This window comes from Perognathus longimembris, chromosome 7 (assembly GCF_023159225.1).
Source record: "Perognathus longimembris pacificus isolate PPM17 chromosome 7, ASM2315922v1, whole genome shotgun sequence".
In the NCBI taxonomy this organism is placed as follows: domain Eukaryota; kingdom Metazoa; phylum Chordata; class Mammalia; order Rodentia; family Heteromyidae; genus Perognathus; species Perognathus longimembris.
Window position 1 is genome coordinate 542,698 of NC_063167.1, and position 14,247 is coordinate 556,944.

At 61.3% G+C, this 14,247-nt stretch overlaps 2 protein-coding genes and 1 long non-coding RNA gene across 3 annotated transcripts in view; 1 reads left to right on the forward strand and 2 right to left on the reverse strand.

Annotated features, from left to right (window-relative positions):
* Nucleotides 1-117: 117 nt before the first annotated feature.
* Tmem240 (transmembrane protein 240) lies at nucleotides 118-6,475 on the reverse strand. Its single transcript, XM_048350076.1, has 4 exons — nucleotides 6,325-6,475; nucleotides 5,974-6,080; nucleotides 2,211-2,419; nucleotides 118-776 (listed from the first exon to the last, which is right to left on the reverse strand). The coding sequence occupies exons 1-4, from the start codon at nucleotides 6,379-6,381 to the stop codon at nucleotides 628-630; spliced, it is 522 nt and encodes a 173-aa protein (XP_048206033.1). The 5' UTR covers nucleotides 6,382-6,475; the 3' UTR covers nucleotides 118-627.
* On the forward strand, nucleotides 3,464-14,054 carry LOC125354470. Its single transcript, XR_007211492.1, has 2 exons — nucleotides 3,464-3,593; nucleotides 14,025-14,054. It is a non-coding gene; the product is annotated as an uncharacterized LOC125354470 (long non-coding RNA).
* The window catches only part of Ssu72 (SSU72 homolog, RNA polymerase II CTD phosphatase), a 27,711-nt gene continuing 21,014 nt past the window's right edge, over nucleotides 7,551-14,247 (reverse strand). Inside the window, exons 3-5 of the mRNA XM_048350075.1 lie at nucleotides 10,197-10,336; nucleotides 9,392-9,510; nucleotides 7,551-7,853 (exon numbers count right to left, since the gene is read on the reverse strand). Of these exons, the coding sequence (XP_048206032.1) occupies nucleotides 7,752-7,853; nucleotides 9,392-9,510; nucleotides 10,197-10,336 (361 nt within the window). The 3' untranslated portion in view covers nucleotides 7,551-7,751. The remainder of the gene's footprint in view (nucleotides 7,854-9,391; nucleotides 9,511-10,196; nucleotides 10,337-14,247) is intronic.

A 14,247-nucleotide genomic window follows, 5' to 3' on the forward strand; every position in this document is an offset into this window, starting at 1 on the left:
TGGTTGTGTCTGGCGGCTGGTGTGCGGGCAGACTAGGGGGACTGTGTGGCCCTGCTGTTGGGTGATGGACGAGGCGGAGGCTGGAGCTTTCTGGAGAATTTACTGGCCAGGCAGAGTGGGCTTCACAGTGAGGCTGGGACGCCCGGGGCCACCGGGTCCTTCCTGCTGCCGAGGGCCCGCCCCTCCACGCCCCCCCTCCTGCCCCCACGCCCCTGCCCCATGCACATGCTCCCGTGTGCAGATGGGCACAGACCCTGGTGCCGCTCCCTTCCGGATGCACAGGAAACAGCGTTCTGTCAGATGAGACCGCAGGCTGGCGCGCGCCAGGCCGGGCCCGTCCCTGCCGAGGACCCCTGAGCAGCCTGCCACGGCGTCCTGCCCACCACAACGTCAGGCGGCCGCCCCGGAGGCCTGGGGCCGGCCCAGCCCCACCCCAGCCCCCACCCGACCCCCTTTATAAAAAGAAGAGGAGACAGCACCTTCCACTGGACTTGCCCACTGGCCACCGCCCAGCTGGCCACCGCCCAGGACACACTGGGCTCACGGCCGCAGTCCCGTCTTGCCAGTTGGGTGTCCACGAGGTCCCTTTTGCATCTGCACAGTGGCCCCACGAGTCCCGTGCGCGGCTCACAGGTGCCGCGGGCTGGGGTGGCCGTTGTGGTAAAGCTTCTGCTTCACGTGCACCATGTTCCCTGCAGGCTCCTCGAACGGCCTGTGTGGCCTCCGGCCCAACTCCCGCAGGCTGCACAGCCTCGGCAGCCAGGTCCACGAGCCGTCTGGGGGGGTGGGGGGGAGGAAACAGGGTGGTCAGGCGGCTGGGCTGCATGTGGGGGGGTACAGGGTGGGCAGGCGACTGGGTCATGGGGGGGTACAGGGTGGGCAGGCGACTGGGCCGCGGGGGGGGTACAGGGTGGGCAGGCGGCTGGGCTGCATGTGGGGGGGGTACAGGGTGGGCAGGCGACTGGGTCATGGGGGGGTACAGGGTGGGCAGGCGGCTGGGCTGCATGTGGGGGGGGTACAGGGTGGGCAGGCGGCTGGGCCGCGGGGGGGGGTACAGGGTGGGCAGGCGGCTGGACCGTGGGGGGGGGTACAGGGTGGGCAGGCGGCTGGGCTGCATGTGGGGGGGGTACAGGGTGGGCAGGCGACTGGGCCGCAGGGGGGGGGGTACAGGGTGGGCAGGCGGCTGGGCCGCGGGGGGGGTACAGGGTGGTCAGGCGGCTGGGCCGTGGGGGGGGGTACAAGGTGGGCAGGCGGCTGGGCCGCGCGTGGGGGGGGTACAGGGTGGGCAGGCGGCTGGGCCGCGGGGGGGGGGTACAGGGTGGGCAGGCGGCTGGGTCATGGGGGGGTACAGGGTGGGCAGGCGACTGGGCCGCAGGGGGGGGGTACAGGGTGGGCAGGCGGCTGGGCCATGGGGGCGGTGATGGTACAGGGTGGGCAGGCGGCTGGGCCGCAGGGGGGGGGTACAGGGTGGGCAGGCGGCTGGGCCGCGGGGGGTACAGGGTTGGCAGGCGGCTGGGCCGCGGGGTGGGGTACAGGGTGGGCAGGCGGCTGGGCCGCAGGGGGGGGGTACAGGGTGGGCAGGCGGCTGGACCGTGGGGTGGGGTACAGGGTGGGCAGGCGGCTGGGCCGCAGGGGGGGGTACAGGGTGGGCAGGCGGCTGGGCCGCGGGGGGTACAGGGTTGGCAGGCGGCTGGGCCGCGGGGTGGGGTACAGGGTGGGCAGGCGGCTGGGCCGCGGGGGGGGGGTACAGGGTGGGCAGGCGGCTGGGTCATGGGGGGGTACAGGGTGGGCAGGCGGCTGGACCGTGGGGTGGGGTACAGGGTGGGCAGGCGGCTGGGCCGGGGGGGGGTACAGGGTGGGCAGGCGGCTGGGCCGCGGGGGGGGTACAAGGTGGGCAGGCGGCTGGGCCGCGCGTGGGGGGGGGTACAGGGTGGGCAGGTGGCTGGGTCATGGGGGGGTACAGGGTGGGCAGGCGGCTGGGCCGCGCGTGGGGGGGGTACAGGGTGGGCAGGCGGCTGGGCCGCGCGTGGGGGGGGTACAGGGTGGGCAGGCGGCTGGACCGTGGGGGGGGGTACAGGGTGGGCAGGCGGCTGGGCTGCATGTGGGGGGGGTACAGGGTGGGCAGGCGACTGGGCCGCAGGGGGGGGGGTACAGGGTGGGCAGGCGGCTGGGCCGCGCGTGGGGGGGGTCGCTGCAGACACCGCACTCACCGTAGCGCCGGCCGGCCCTCCAGGCCCGTACGGCGCAGTGCAGGACGCCGTCCATCCACACCAGGAACCAGCTGATGCAGAAGCCCAGCAGCAGCCCCAGCATGAGATCGATCTCCTGCTTGGTCACATTGTCCGTCACAAAGTAGTTCTCCGAAGCGTCCACCACCGACTGGTCCCCGTCGTATGGGATCACGTAGTGGATGTGGTGCCTGCGGGCGGCAGGGCGGGCTGGCACCTCTCCCGCCCACCCGGTGCCCTGGGAAGGTCTTTGAAGCAGCCCGGGCACCTGGCAGGAGAGCTGCCAGGCCGAGTGGAGGCTTTGGCCGGGAGACTAGGAGCGAGCTCTAGGGAAACAGCCGGGCTGACTGCGGTACGGGGCTGTGCGTGACTCCTCCCTCCTTCCGCAGAGCCACCTGCTGGGCTTTGGGGCCGGCCGAGCCGCCAGCCAGCGTCCACCCTGCCTGGCTCCCATCGCCTGCCTCCACCGAGCCTCTGGCCTCGGCCTCACTGTGCTGGGACTCTGCCCAGCGCCCGTTCTCTTTCCTGTTCAACGCCTATCACAGCCCATGTGTCCGCTGCCCACTCACTGTTCCGAGTATAGATGGTATCCTAGCTAGCCAAGGCAAAGCACCATGGGCTCCGAGCCCCTCCGGATCCCAGCACCCATCAGGGCCCTGGCCGCCCCGCCTCCGGCCGCACAGGCCCACTTGGCCTCTGGGCTTTCTCCCTGGCTCTCAGGTCTTGCCAGGCACCAGCCAGGACGGCCTTCCAGCCCTGCAGTGCCGGGTGAGTGGCCGGCGGAGGGTCAGTCGGCTCCGAGAGGCAGTAGATTCTAGATTCCCCTGGACAGCGAGGGGGAGGGGAGCCACTGCCCTGGGTTCGTGGCGGTACCCCTGTGGGCAGCTCTCTCCACTGCTCCCCCACCCCCATCTCTGTGGGAGCACTAGCTGCCCCCCCCCCATGTCTCCATGTGGGATATAGACACCTCAAACAGGATGAAAATAGCTCTTCTCTCCCCAGACCTCCTCCTTTGCTTCCCGCTCCTCCTCTCCCCCCAGACCGCCTCCCCCTCCCCCTCCTCCCCTTGGTGCCAGGGTGGCGCCTCCCCTCACTCACATGAAAGCCGCCTGAGCCATGGGCCCCCGTGCTGAGGTGCAAGGACCCGGAGGGCCCGTGGCGATGCCTTCTGTTTTGCTTTTCTGCTGGTCCTGGTGCTTGAGCTCAGGGCCTGGGCACTGTCCCTGAGCCTCAAGGCTAGTGGTCGACCACTTGAGCCACAGCGCCACTTCTGGCTTTTTCTGTGTATGTGGTACTAAGGAGTGGAACCCAGGGCTTCATGCATGCTAGGCCAGCACCCTAACGCCAAGCCACAGTCCCAGTCCTGTGGATTCCTTCCTCCTCCCCCAGGGGTTGGGGACCTCGAACCAACTCAAGCCAGTGGGTGCATTGTGCCCATGACTGACACTTGGCAGCTGTCCCTCAATTCCAGCAGCTGTCCGGCCAGCTGTGGGCACACCGAGGGCACCCCACCGCCCTTGGAGCCCGCCAGCTTCATCAGTGTGGCATCCCAACGTGCTCTGAGGTGGCGGGACAGGAAACTTGAAGATCATGTATCAGGGAAGAGGAAGGGCCACAGGTGCGCTGCCGGAAAGGCCACCCCCGAGGGGTCTCAGGGCTCCGGGGGCCCGGGGTCATGACTTTGCCTCCACTGCCGGCCTGGGTACCCGCACTGCAGCCTCCTCCTAAGTCTGAGTGCAGTCACGCAGGTAGGAGCTCAGAGGTCCCAGACACAAGCGGAAGGCGATGAACATGTGCACACATGCTGGAGGTGTGCGCATACATGTGTCCTGCCTGTGCCACACATGCTCCATGTATCCACCGGAGGCGCGAGGCCTGCCATGCATACACGCGGGCCACATGCGCAGACCACTGTGTATATGCTGCGAACACAGGTCCCAGGAGCCCCGCAGATGTGTGTTCACCCAGCCACCCTCCGCCGGATGTGATGTCACGTGCACAAATCGATGCACACAGATGCCGCTTGGTGTCGTGTGTGCTTCTGAGCATCCATTTACAAACGTGCCTCCCATATAAAGTTCTAGGAATAGGCATGTACGAGGCAGACACATGTATACACATTCTGCAGGCAGTATGTACATGAGTGGCGTGTGTTGTGGCAATGTGTGTACATGATGTATACACAGATGCCCCATGTGCAAACCTAAGTCTACACACGGTCACTGTGCCCGCACAGACATTCTGACATTTCCCCAAGCACACAGGGCTGTATATTGATTTATATATATGTACTCTGCATACACATATATGTTGCCAATATACAAGAGTACTTTGTACAGTGAGTTTACATACCCAGTATGTAGAGCTGTGTACAAAGCACATACATGTACACACACACGCAGAAACTCTGTGTCCACAGCAGGTGTAGCACTCCATGTTTCTGTGTCCACAGGCCTGGTGCCCAGGTGCCTGGTCCCCAGACGAGCACGCAGAGCCTGGACGCTGCGAGCGAGGTCCCCCCATGCCGGGAAACGCACTAGAACTGGCAGCCTTTGGTGGGCCGCCTCGGCAGATCGACATGGTCACAGCGCAATGGCCCACACCACACGTGGACGTGTGAATAACCCACAGCTAAGGCGCGGAGTTGGGGGCGGCGCTAGGCCCCAAAGCCCACCCTGAGCCGGGCCAGTGGTGCGTCACGTGCCTTTCCTGAACCTTCCGCCAGACGGTGTGCGGCAGGCAGGAGCATGGGCTGTGGGTAAGCTCCCCTGCCGTGCCCGGCACGGGAGGGCACCGGGCACCGGCTCAGTCTGCGCTAAGGCCTGTGCTCTCTCAACACACCTGCTCACAACCACAGGCAGGAACGCTTTCAGGAGCCATGCAACTGCCCCAATACACACGCGTGCATACGTACACACGCGCTCTGCGCCCATGTGTGCAGAGCCCTTGGAGCAGGACTTGGAGGCAGGGGTGAGGAACAGGTGCCCCCATCCTTGTCTCGCCTCGTGACCTTAGACAAATCTACCTCCTAAAGCCTCTGTCCGCTCCCTTCTGGTAGGGTCACCCCACGAGTGTCTTTGGAATGAGTGCATGCACGCACGCACTGGGTACGCACATGTATATGCACAGACGGTACACACATGCGCGGCTCATGAGAAGATGTTTATTTTGTACATGGACATACAAACATGCATGGCCAAGGAGACTCCATCACTACACATGCACAAAAGGGAGAGGCGGCCTGGTGGGTGTGGCTAGGCTCACTATGACCTTGAGCGGCCCCGCCCACCCCGGCTGCCGTTTCTCTGCTCTGTAGGGGGGGGGGATGGTGGCAGATGCCCCTAAAGACAGGCCCTTCTCACCTTGCCCTCGTGCACTTGCCTGCCTTGAGCTCACAGGTAAGTCCACAGACACACAGCGGGAGGAGAAGCCAGACTGCAGGCCAGCCTCTCCTGCTCCGGGACTGACCCCTCCTGCGGGAGGCCGGGCCTCCGCCGTGGCCCCCACGGGGGGCAGCTGCCCGCCCGCGGCCGGGCCCCCGCGGCCACTCCCTGGCCTGCCTCCTTCGGGGGGCCGGGGGTCGGGCTCGGGTTGGCCTCCCCGGCCGAGGGCTGCGCGCCAGCCCCTCCCCCAGCACGGCCGGCGGCGGCCCCCACCGTCCCCCGCGGCGTCCGGCTCGCGGGGACGCGGGCCCCGCCGCACGTGTGCGCTCACGCGTGTCGGGCCGGGGCCGGGGCGCACTCACCGACCACAGTTGCAGTGGCAGACGCGGTCTTCGCCCCGCAGGTGCGGGAGGATGTAGTTGTGGAACCGGTCCAGCAGCGCGTTCATGTCCATCAAGCACGCGATGGCCTGGAAGAGCCCATGACCGGTCAGCGCGAGCGGCGGGCCGGGCCGCGGGGGGCGCGGGGCGGGGAGCGCGCGGCGGGCGGGGCGCGCGGCGGGGCGGCGGGGCGCGCCGAGGGGCTGCGCCGGGGGCCGCGGCCGGCGGGCCGGGCGCCGGAAGCCGCGGAGGGCGGGCGGTAAACAAGGCGCGGGGTGGGGGAGGCGCGCGGGCGGCGGGCGCCGGTGGCGCGCGCCGAGCCCCTCCGCTCACCATCACGATCGACGCCCCCAGAATCATGAAGATCATGGTGTTCGCGCTCATGGGCATCGGGCGGGGCCGGGCCGGGCCGGAGCGCCGCCCCCCGGCCCCGGCGCCCCCCCGGCCCCGGCCCGATGCTGAGCCTCCGCCGCCGCCGCGGAGGTCAGCGCTCGCCGGACGCGCCGCCGTGGGCCCCGGAGCGGACGCGGGCGCGGGCGCGGGCGGGACCGGCGGGGCCGCGGCGGGGGTCTCGCGCGTGCCGCCGGCTGCGCGCCGATGCGCTCCGCCCTCGGGTCCTCCCGGCGCCCGGCTCGGCGCGGACGGCACCGCGGCCCCTCCCTCCCTCCCTCCTTCCCTCCCTCCCTCCCTCTCCGCGCGCTCCGCTCCCGTCCCCTCCCTCCCTCCCTCCCTCGCTCGCCCGCTCGCTCCCTCCTCCCCGGGTCTCCGCCCCCCTCCCCCGGTCTCCACCCCCGCCCCGCCGGCCCGCGCCGCGCCAGCCCGGGTCGCGCCTGTGGGCTCTCACCCCACGGACGCGGGCCGGGCCCTCCGGCGACCTCGCCGCCCCTCGCCCCTCGCCCTTCCAGCGCGGCTGGAGGCGGCGCCGAGCAGGGCCGGGCAGGACCGGAAAGGCCGGGCCGGGACAGCCCGGCTCCGCGCCGGGGCCGGGCCTACAAGGTCAGAGGAGGCGGGCGTCCCGAGGTAGGCCGGGAGGCGGGGTGAGGGAGCCAGGGCCCCGCAGACGGGTGACGGGGTGACCAGCAGGGCCACCGGACCCAGGCCACTCTGAAGGGACAATAAGCCCAGGGCTAAGGGCGCCCGGTCCGCTCGCTCCACGACCCGGGCACCATGTCACCCGGAGCAAGGCTGCTTGGGGGACAGCCTCGATACCCAGGGCCCTGCCTGCCCCCAACGGGAAGCGACTGCAGGGGGGCAAGATGCCGCCCAGCGCCGGCTCCGGGGCGCGGCCTCAAGGGGCACTGCAGGGCCGGGCGCACCGGCCAGCGAGACCGCGACGGGAGCGCACACACACGCGCGCACACTCACACGCGCGCGCACACACGAGAGAGACCGCCAGCCAGGTACTCAGGACAAAGCACAGCAACCAGCAGCATGTCTTTATTGGGTGACTCTAGGCTCCTTAATAAGATACACCATTGCTTTAAGTACTTGTACAATTCAGAATTTGGGTCCAAACGGGCCAATGGCAGACGCTCGCTGGGGGCTCATGTGGTAAAACCGTCTTTTTTGGTTAAAGAAAAGTGGGGCTGAAAAGAATGGTTTTTAACTGGCCTTTGTGTGTACTTCTCATTGTCGTATGTACATGACAGGATGGACCACCACAGTCCACCCACACATCACCAGGGTAAGAACGAGTACAGTGAAGGAAACACGTTAACTAAGGGGCTTCAGATGGCTCCGCAGGAGGCACCGAGGGCGGCTCAGTAGAAGCACACCGTGTGCAGGAAGGCTCGGCCACTCTTCTCCTCGAACTCCTGCAGCAGCTCATCAATCTCATTTTCCATGTCCTCCGTGTGCTGGATCTGAAAGATCACAGGGTCCTGAGACACTGCCCCACATGCAGCCTACCCCCCGCCCCCAGGCCTTCAGGACAGGCCCCAGGCCTGCTCGTGGCCCCTCGGCGGAAGATGGTCCAGGCATCCACTGACCACAACAGAACCCCACGCTGGGAGTGGCAGAGTCAGATGTGGAGGGGGCCCCGGATATCCGGGAGATAGAAACAGGTACAGAAGACCCCCATCCATCAGTGCTGTCTGTAGCTTGCAAGTGAATGAAGTGGGGCACAACAAAGGTCCAGGCACTTGCCCAATGCCAACGAGTTGCTGTGGGCCACCCTAGGCACGGAGGGGCGCCGGGCAGCACGCCCAGCCTCCCTCCAAGTTGAGAGCCTCAGATGCAGCCAGGCTCGCCCATGTCCCAAGAGCACCCACGGCGGAGTGAAGCAGGCTGGGTACTGAGTAGTCCCTGGCCCCTTGAGCCCAGTCCTGCCTGGCACACTGCCTCCCAACAAGTAGTCAAACACACCTCCAGACCATGGGGCCCAACCTATATGGCAGGAACATCACCTGGACCTGTCTTTAGCCTTTCTCCTGGGTAGCAGCCAGCAACTGCTGAAGCTTTAGCAGCCACATTGGACCCTAACGCACTGGTGATGAAAGGACTCAGGTGTCCCCCCGCCCCCCGCTCCCCTCCTCCCAAGTAATCAGGTCTGCCTACCTACTGCTCCCATTTCATCCTACTGATAAGTCACTATTTACATTGTTTCTGTCCCTACAGGTCAGCTGGTTGTCCATGAAGAAGAGGCCACCCTCGGGGCCAGCTGACCTAAACACAGATCCCAAGGGACAGAGCAGGACAAGGCACCGGGTACTTTCATAGCATACTGGCAGTGAGTATGGCCATGTCAGTGGCCACACAGGCCAGATGCCCCGACTGACAAATCCAGAGGCCCAGCAGGACAGACACTGTCCCAGGGCCTTAGGCTGGCCACTGCTTTTGCTGCTGTCTCCCACCAGAAGCACTGGGCAGAGCTGGGAGATTGTGGTGGACAAGCCACTAGTGCCTACACCCCTGTCAGATGAACCAAAGCACCAGGACAGGTTCTGTTGGTGTCTTTTTTTTTTTTTTTTTGCTCAAGGCTAGCACTCTACCACTTGAGCCACAGCGCCACTTCCAGCTTTTTCTGTGTATGTGGTACTGAGGAATCAAACCCAAGGCTTCGTGCATGCTAGGCAAGCACTCTACTGCTAAGCCACATTCTCAGCCCGTTGGTATTTTTGTGCTAGTCCTGGGGCTTAAACTCATTGCTCTGTCCTCTTGCTTGGCCTAGAATTTTTGTTTCAATTGTTCATTTGGCAGATGAGTGTTTGAACTCAGGAAGACAGGTGTTCTACCTCCAGCCCTGCCAGCAGGGGTTAAGCTGAAGCCACGAGGTAGACGCTTACCCGTGCGCATGCCTCTGCCTTTACTAACACTTGGGTGTGTGAATGACCCAGATGTGGGCTGCTGCAAAGGCTGGGCCCGCCCGCCTTCCGCAGGGTCCTCCATGCTGTGTACTCACACACTGGCACAGCTCACAGATGAGAAAGGCCCCGAGGGTGGCCTCTTCATGGTTGTCCTGGATGTCCACATTGACCACATGGACTGGCTGGCAAGTCTCCTGCTCTCTGGAGTTCAGATCTGATTGGGACAAAGGAACACAAATGGGGGGTGGGGGTGGAGCCCAGCCTCTCCCCTGCCCCAACTGCCCAGGCTGTTCCTGTACTCTGGGGATTCAAGCCCCCATTAGGCCTGAGGCTCCTCCTCTGAGGAAACCTCAATGAACTACACCTATCACAAGCCACCCTTAGCCATCCAGCTCCGAAGGTGACGCTTGCTTTAACATCGGCAGCACGACAGGGGCTTGAACTCGGGGCCTGGGTGCTGTCTACCACTTGAGCCACAATCCCACTTCCAGCTTTTCTGGTAGTTAGAGATGAGTCTCACGGATTTCCTGCCCAAGCTGGCATTGAATCCTGTTCCTCAGGCCACAGCCTATTGGGTAGCTAGGATTACAGGTGGGAACCCAGCTCAACAGCACTTTCCACACAGGGCCGATGTCCCCACACACAAGTCACTTGGCAAGTTGTGGCCCTGAAGGTCACAAGGCCAGCAGCTGGCACAAGTGGTGTAGTAGAGTAGAAAGATCTGGAACATCTGTTCTTCCAAGGCCCTAAACTCACAGGTGTCCAGGCAGGCCGGGGTGGGCTGAGGACCCACGCACAGCCTCCCCTCCCCAACAGAGCCAGCAGCCCTCCCAGCCCTGTGCGAAGCGCAGCAGCCCGGCAGTGCACAGGCAGCTCTGGCAGTTTGCTCTGTATTCTCACCTTCCACCACCTGGTCATAGACTCTCTCTTCACAAGTGAGTATCAAATCGAACAGGTCCTTGCAGTTCTGGAACCTTTCTGGTCGGGGCTTGATTCTCTTATTTCTGTCCAACATATGTAAAATGCCATTCTGCGTATAGCTGTACACTGGGAGTCAAGGAGCTTTAGGTAAAACAGCTTTTTTTTTTTCTTCTCAATACTAGCACTCTACCTCGAGTCACAGCACCACTTCTAGCTTTTTCTATGTATGTGGTGCTGAAGCATCGAACCCAGGGCTTCACGTATGTGAGGCAAGCACTCTACCACTAGGCCACATTCCCAGCCCCAATAAAACAGCTTTGTTCACTACTGTAAGCTGGCCCCAGCCCTTCCCGTCATCACGGGCTGCAGGGGAGGACCACGGCTGCCCCTCAAGCCAGGCAAGCACACACACCCGGCAGCCAGTGACCCAAGGGAGGCGGCGCAGCGACTGGATTTCTGCTGAGCGGTTCCGTTCCAGGCAGTTCTCGTGTTCTCTGTTGTACTGCCGTCCTTCCCCGAGTTGTCCTTTATCCCTTTACTACTGTGTGTGTCCTGGGGTTAGGTACTTAAGCTTAGTGCTCAAGGCTAGTACCTATACGATTTAAAGCATAGCTCCACTTCTGGCTTTTTGAGTAGTTTATTAGAAGAGTCTCATAGACAGGCTGGGAATGTGGCTTAGCGGTAGAGTGCTTTCTTAGTACTTTTTCCTTAGTACCACATAAACAGAAGAAGCCAGAAGTGCACTATAGCTCAAGTGATAGAGCCCCAGGCCCTGAGTTCAAGCCCCAGGACGGGGGCGGGGGGGGGGGCGGCGGGAAGTCTCATGGACTTCCTTGCTGGGGCTGGCTTTGAATCACAATTCTCCAATCTCAGCTTCCTGAGTTAGGATTACAGGCACGAGCCACTAGCGCTCAACTCTTTCTGCCTCATCCAAGGCCGGTATAAAGTGTCAGCTCCCTCTGAAATTACAACCTGAGAGCAAGGACATATCCAGCTCAGCAAAAGCAGGTATGGGTTTCTTAAGGGAAACTACAGCAGCAATGTAAAAGCAAGGAGGCAAGGTGGCCCGCAGAAGCTGCTGTCACTAACTGGGGAGGGGGGCATCTGGCACCAGTGGAGCTCAGGAGAGGAGCCAGCGGGCTGGTGCGTGAGGCCCCGCAGTCTGAGGAGCCACCCGACGACAGAGGTCCACTAGAGCTCACCCTCCAGAGAAAGGCTCAGCGTCTCAGCGCTCCTCTGAGCCCTTCTGGACAGTGAGGGACGGGCAATCCGTAAAATCTGTTGTAGGGAAACCAGACCATTTATGATTTTTTTGGTGCTGGGGAGAGAACATAGTGTCTTGTGCCTTCTAGGTACACACTCTACTGATGACCAACAAGGTCAACCTTCCCTGGATTTAGGAATTCTATGTTTTAACAGTTTATTTGAATAAGCTCATATTACTTTAAATATATATAGTTCCTATGTTCCATACAGTAGAAAAAGCTTTTAGAATATATTTAGGTTGTCAATCTAAGCAGGTTCAGGTTCACGTGCCCAAGGGTTGCCGGGCATTTCTGGTTCCTGCATCGTTAGCTGACCAGGGCCCCAGCTCTGGACAGGTCCCATCTGCGCTGTGCACGGGAGGACAGGGCCGGCCGGCACACCCTTTTCCTAGAGTGGAGACTGTCAAAGGCTGAGAAAGAATGAAGATCAGGGGAAAGTGAGTTTAAGCAGGTCCTGGCGGGAGGAGTGCAGAGCAGCTGCGGAGGTCAAACCGAGCTCCTCCTGTGGGGTCCTGGTCAAGGTTCTGCCACCGCCACCCTCCCTGGCTCAGGGAGGACAGAGCTCTGAGGCTGGCCATCCAACAAGCATGGCTCTGCTCATTTCCCAACACTTCTCAATAAGACTCACATAACCGCCGAAGATGTGGTCAGGTCAAGGAGAGAGCCTGAGATACCAAGTTCAAGGTCCAGTTTCAGACAGAAAGGTCCATGTAACCAAAGTGTGAAGGAGAAAGCCTTAGGAAATGGGACTGTGTGCTGGCAAGGAAGACCTGTGGAGGGAGTGTCTGACCAAAGGTCAAACTTGAATTTCCCTTTCACATTACACAGGCGCAGTCAAAGTACAGTGAGACTGCAAAGAAGCACAGCCAGGTACAGGTGAGAGAAACTCAGCACAGCCAAAGACTTTATTAAAATGAAAGTGAGGCACAGGCTGACAAATCTGTGTCACCAAGAGCCGTGCAGGGAGAAGACAGCAGAGCCTATGAGCTGGTGGAGGAAGCTCCTGGAAGTATCTGTCCTAGAATGACATCTGACTGACCAGGCACCGGTCTCGGCTCCTGTGGCTCCTCTAAGGAGAGGTTGGGGAGTAAGCCAGTGGACACACAGGCCCCAGAGGCCTAAGCCAGGTGGGAAGCCAGGATAGCAAGAGACCCCATCTTGTACTTGCTACCATACCGGCAGTGTTCAGGGTCCCCAAAGTGTGCCCAGACCCAGTCACCAAAAACCTTAGAGACCTCTACCACATGCATCTGCTGTAGGCTGGAGACAGCCTGCATCTGAATGATCGCAGCAGAGAAACAGCCAAGAGGCAAAGGCAGGAACATCAAGCATTCTAGAAGCTTTCCTACAGTGAACACTTTTCCAAGATCCCACAAGCAGGCTGGGAAGACTGACTCAGAGGACAACAGAGGAGGCCTAGGGTGAGACTAGGGTGGATTCTCCAGGACAGCCAACACTACCTGTGTGCTTTGAACACTAAATGATATGGAAGAGAGAAGTAGGGGAACAAGAACAAAGCTGCAATTCAAGATGATCCTTAAAAAGAACAATCAGGGCTGGGTGCCAGTGGCTCACACCTGTAATCTTAACTACTCAGGAGGATGAGATCTGAGGAATGCAGTTCAAAGCAGGCCTGAGCAGGAAAGTCCATGGCACTCCAATTAACCACCAAAAGGCTGTAAGAACTGTGGCTCAAGTGGTAGAGCAGTAGCTTTGAGCACAAAAGCTCAGGGATAGTGCCCAGGTCCTGAGTTCAAGCCTGGACAGAGCCAGCACCAAACAACAACAAAAAGAACAGCCATGGGGCTGGGAATGTGGCTTAGTGGTAGAGTACCTGCCTTGCATACACGGAGCCCTAGGTTTGATACTTTAGCACCACATATATAGAAAATGCCAGAAGCCGCACTGTGGCTTCAGTGGGTAGAATGCTAGCCTTGGGCAAAAAAGAAGCCAGGGACAGTGCTCAGACTCGGAGTGCAACCCTTAGGACTGGCAAAAAAAACAACAAAAAAGAACAGCCACAAAGCTGGTACCGGTGGCTCAGACCTGTAATCCTAGCTACTCTGGAGGCTAGGATCTTAGAATCAGAGCTCAAAGCCAGCCTGGAGAGCAAAGTTTGTCACACACACACATAACACACAAACACACACACGTGCGCGTGCCCAAAGAAGAGCTGTGGCTCAAGTAGTAGAGTACTAGCTGTAAGCAAAAAAACTGAGATAGTACACAGGCCTTGAGTTAAAGCCTGAGGACTGGCACCCCACCCGTATCCCCCAAAGCGTGAGTGAGTCATGGGAGGAGATAGTAGTCACTTAGGCCAGGCACTGGCACTGAGACTCAAGAGGCTCAGATTTGTAAATTGTGGCGCCAAGCCAGCCAAGCCAGACAAATCGACTCTTCAAAAAGCTAAAAATGAAGATGAGGCTCAAGTGGCAGAACACCAGTCTAGAGTTAAAAAAAAAAGGCCAAGGGATGCCAGGCTCATGCCCTCAGGAGGCTAAGATCTAAGGATCACACTTCAGAGCCAGCCCAGGCAGGAAAGTCCATGAGACTCTTATCTCCAATTAACCACCCAAAAACGAAGTGGTGCTCTGGCTCAAAGTGGTTGAATGCTAGCCTTGAGCTAAAAAGCACAGAGACAACACCCAGGCTCTGAATTCAACCCCCATTATCACTAAAAAAAAAGCCACTTGGTCTATCTAAAGGAAGCCAGCCCATGTATGCCTCTTGTCAGTACCTCTTCATTTTTATTTAGATTGGTCATT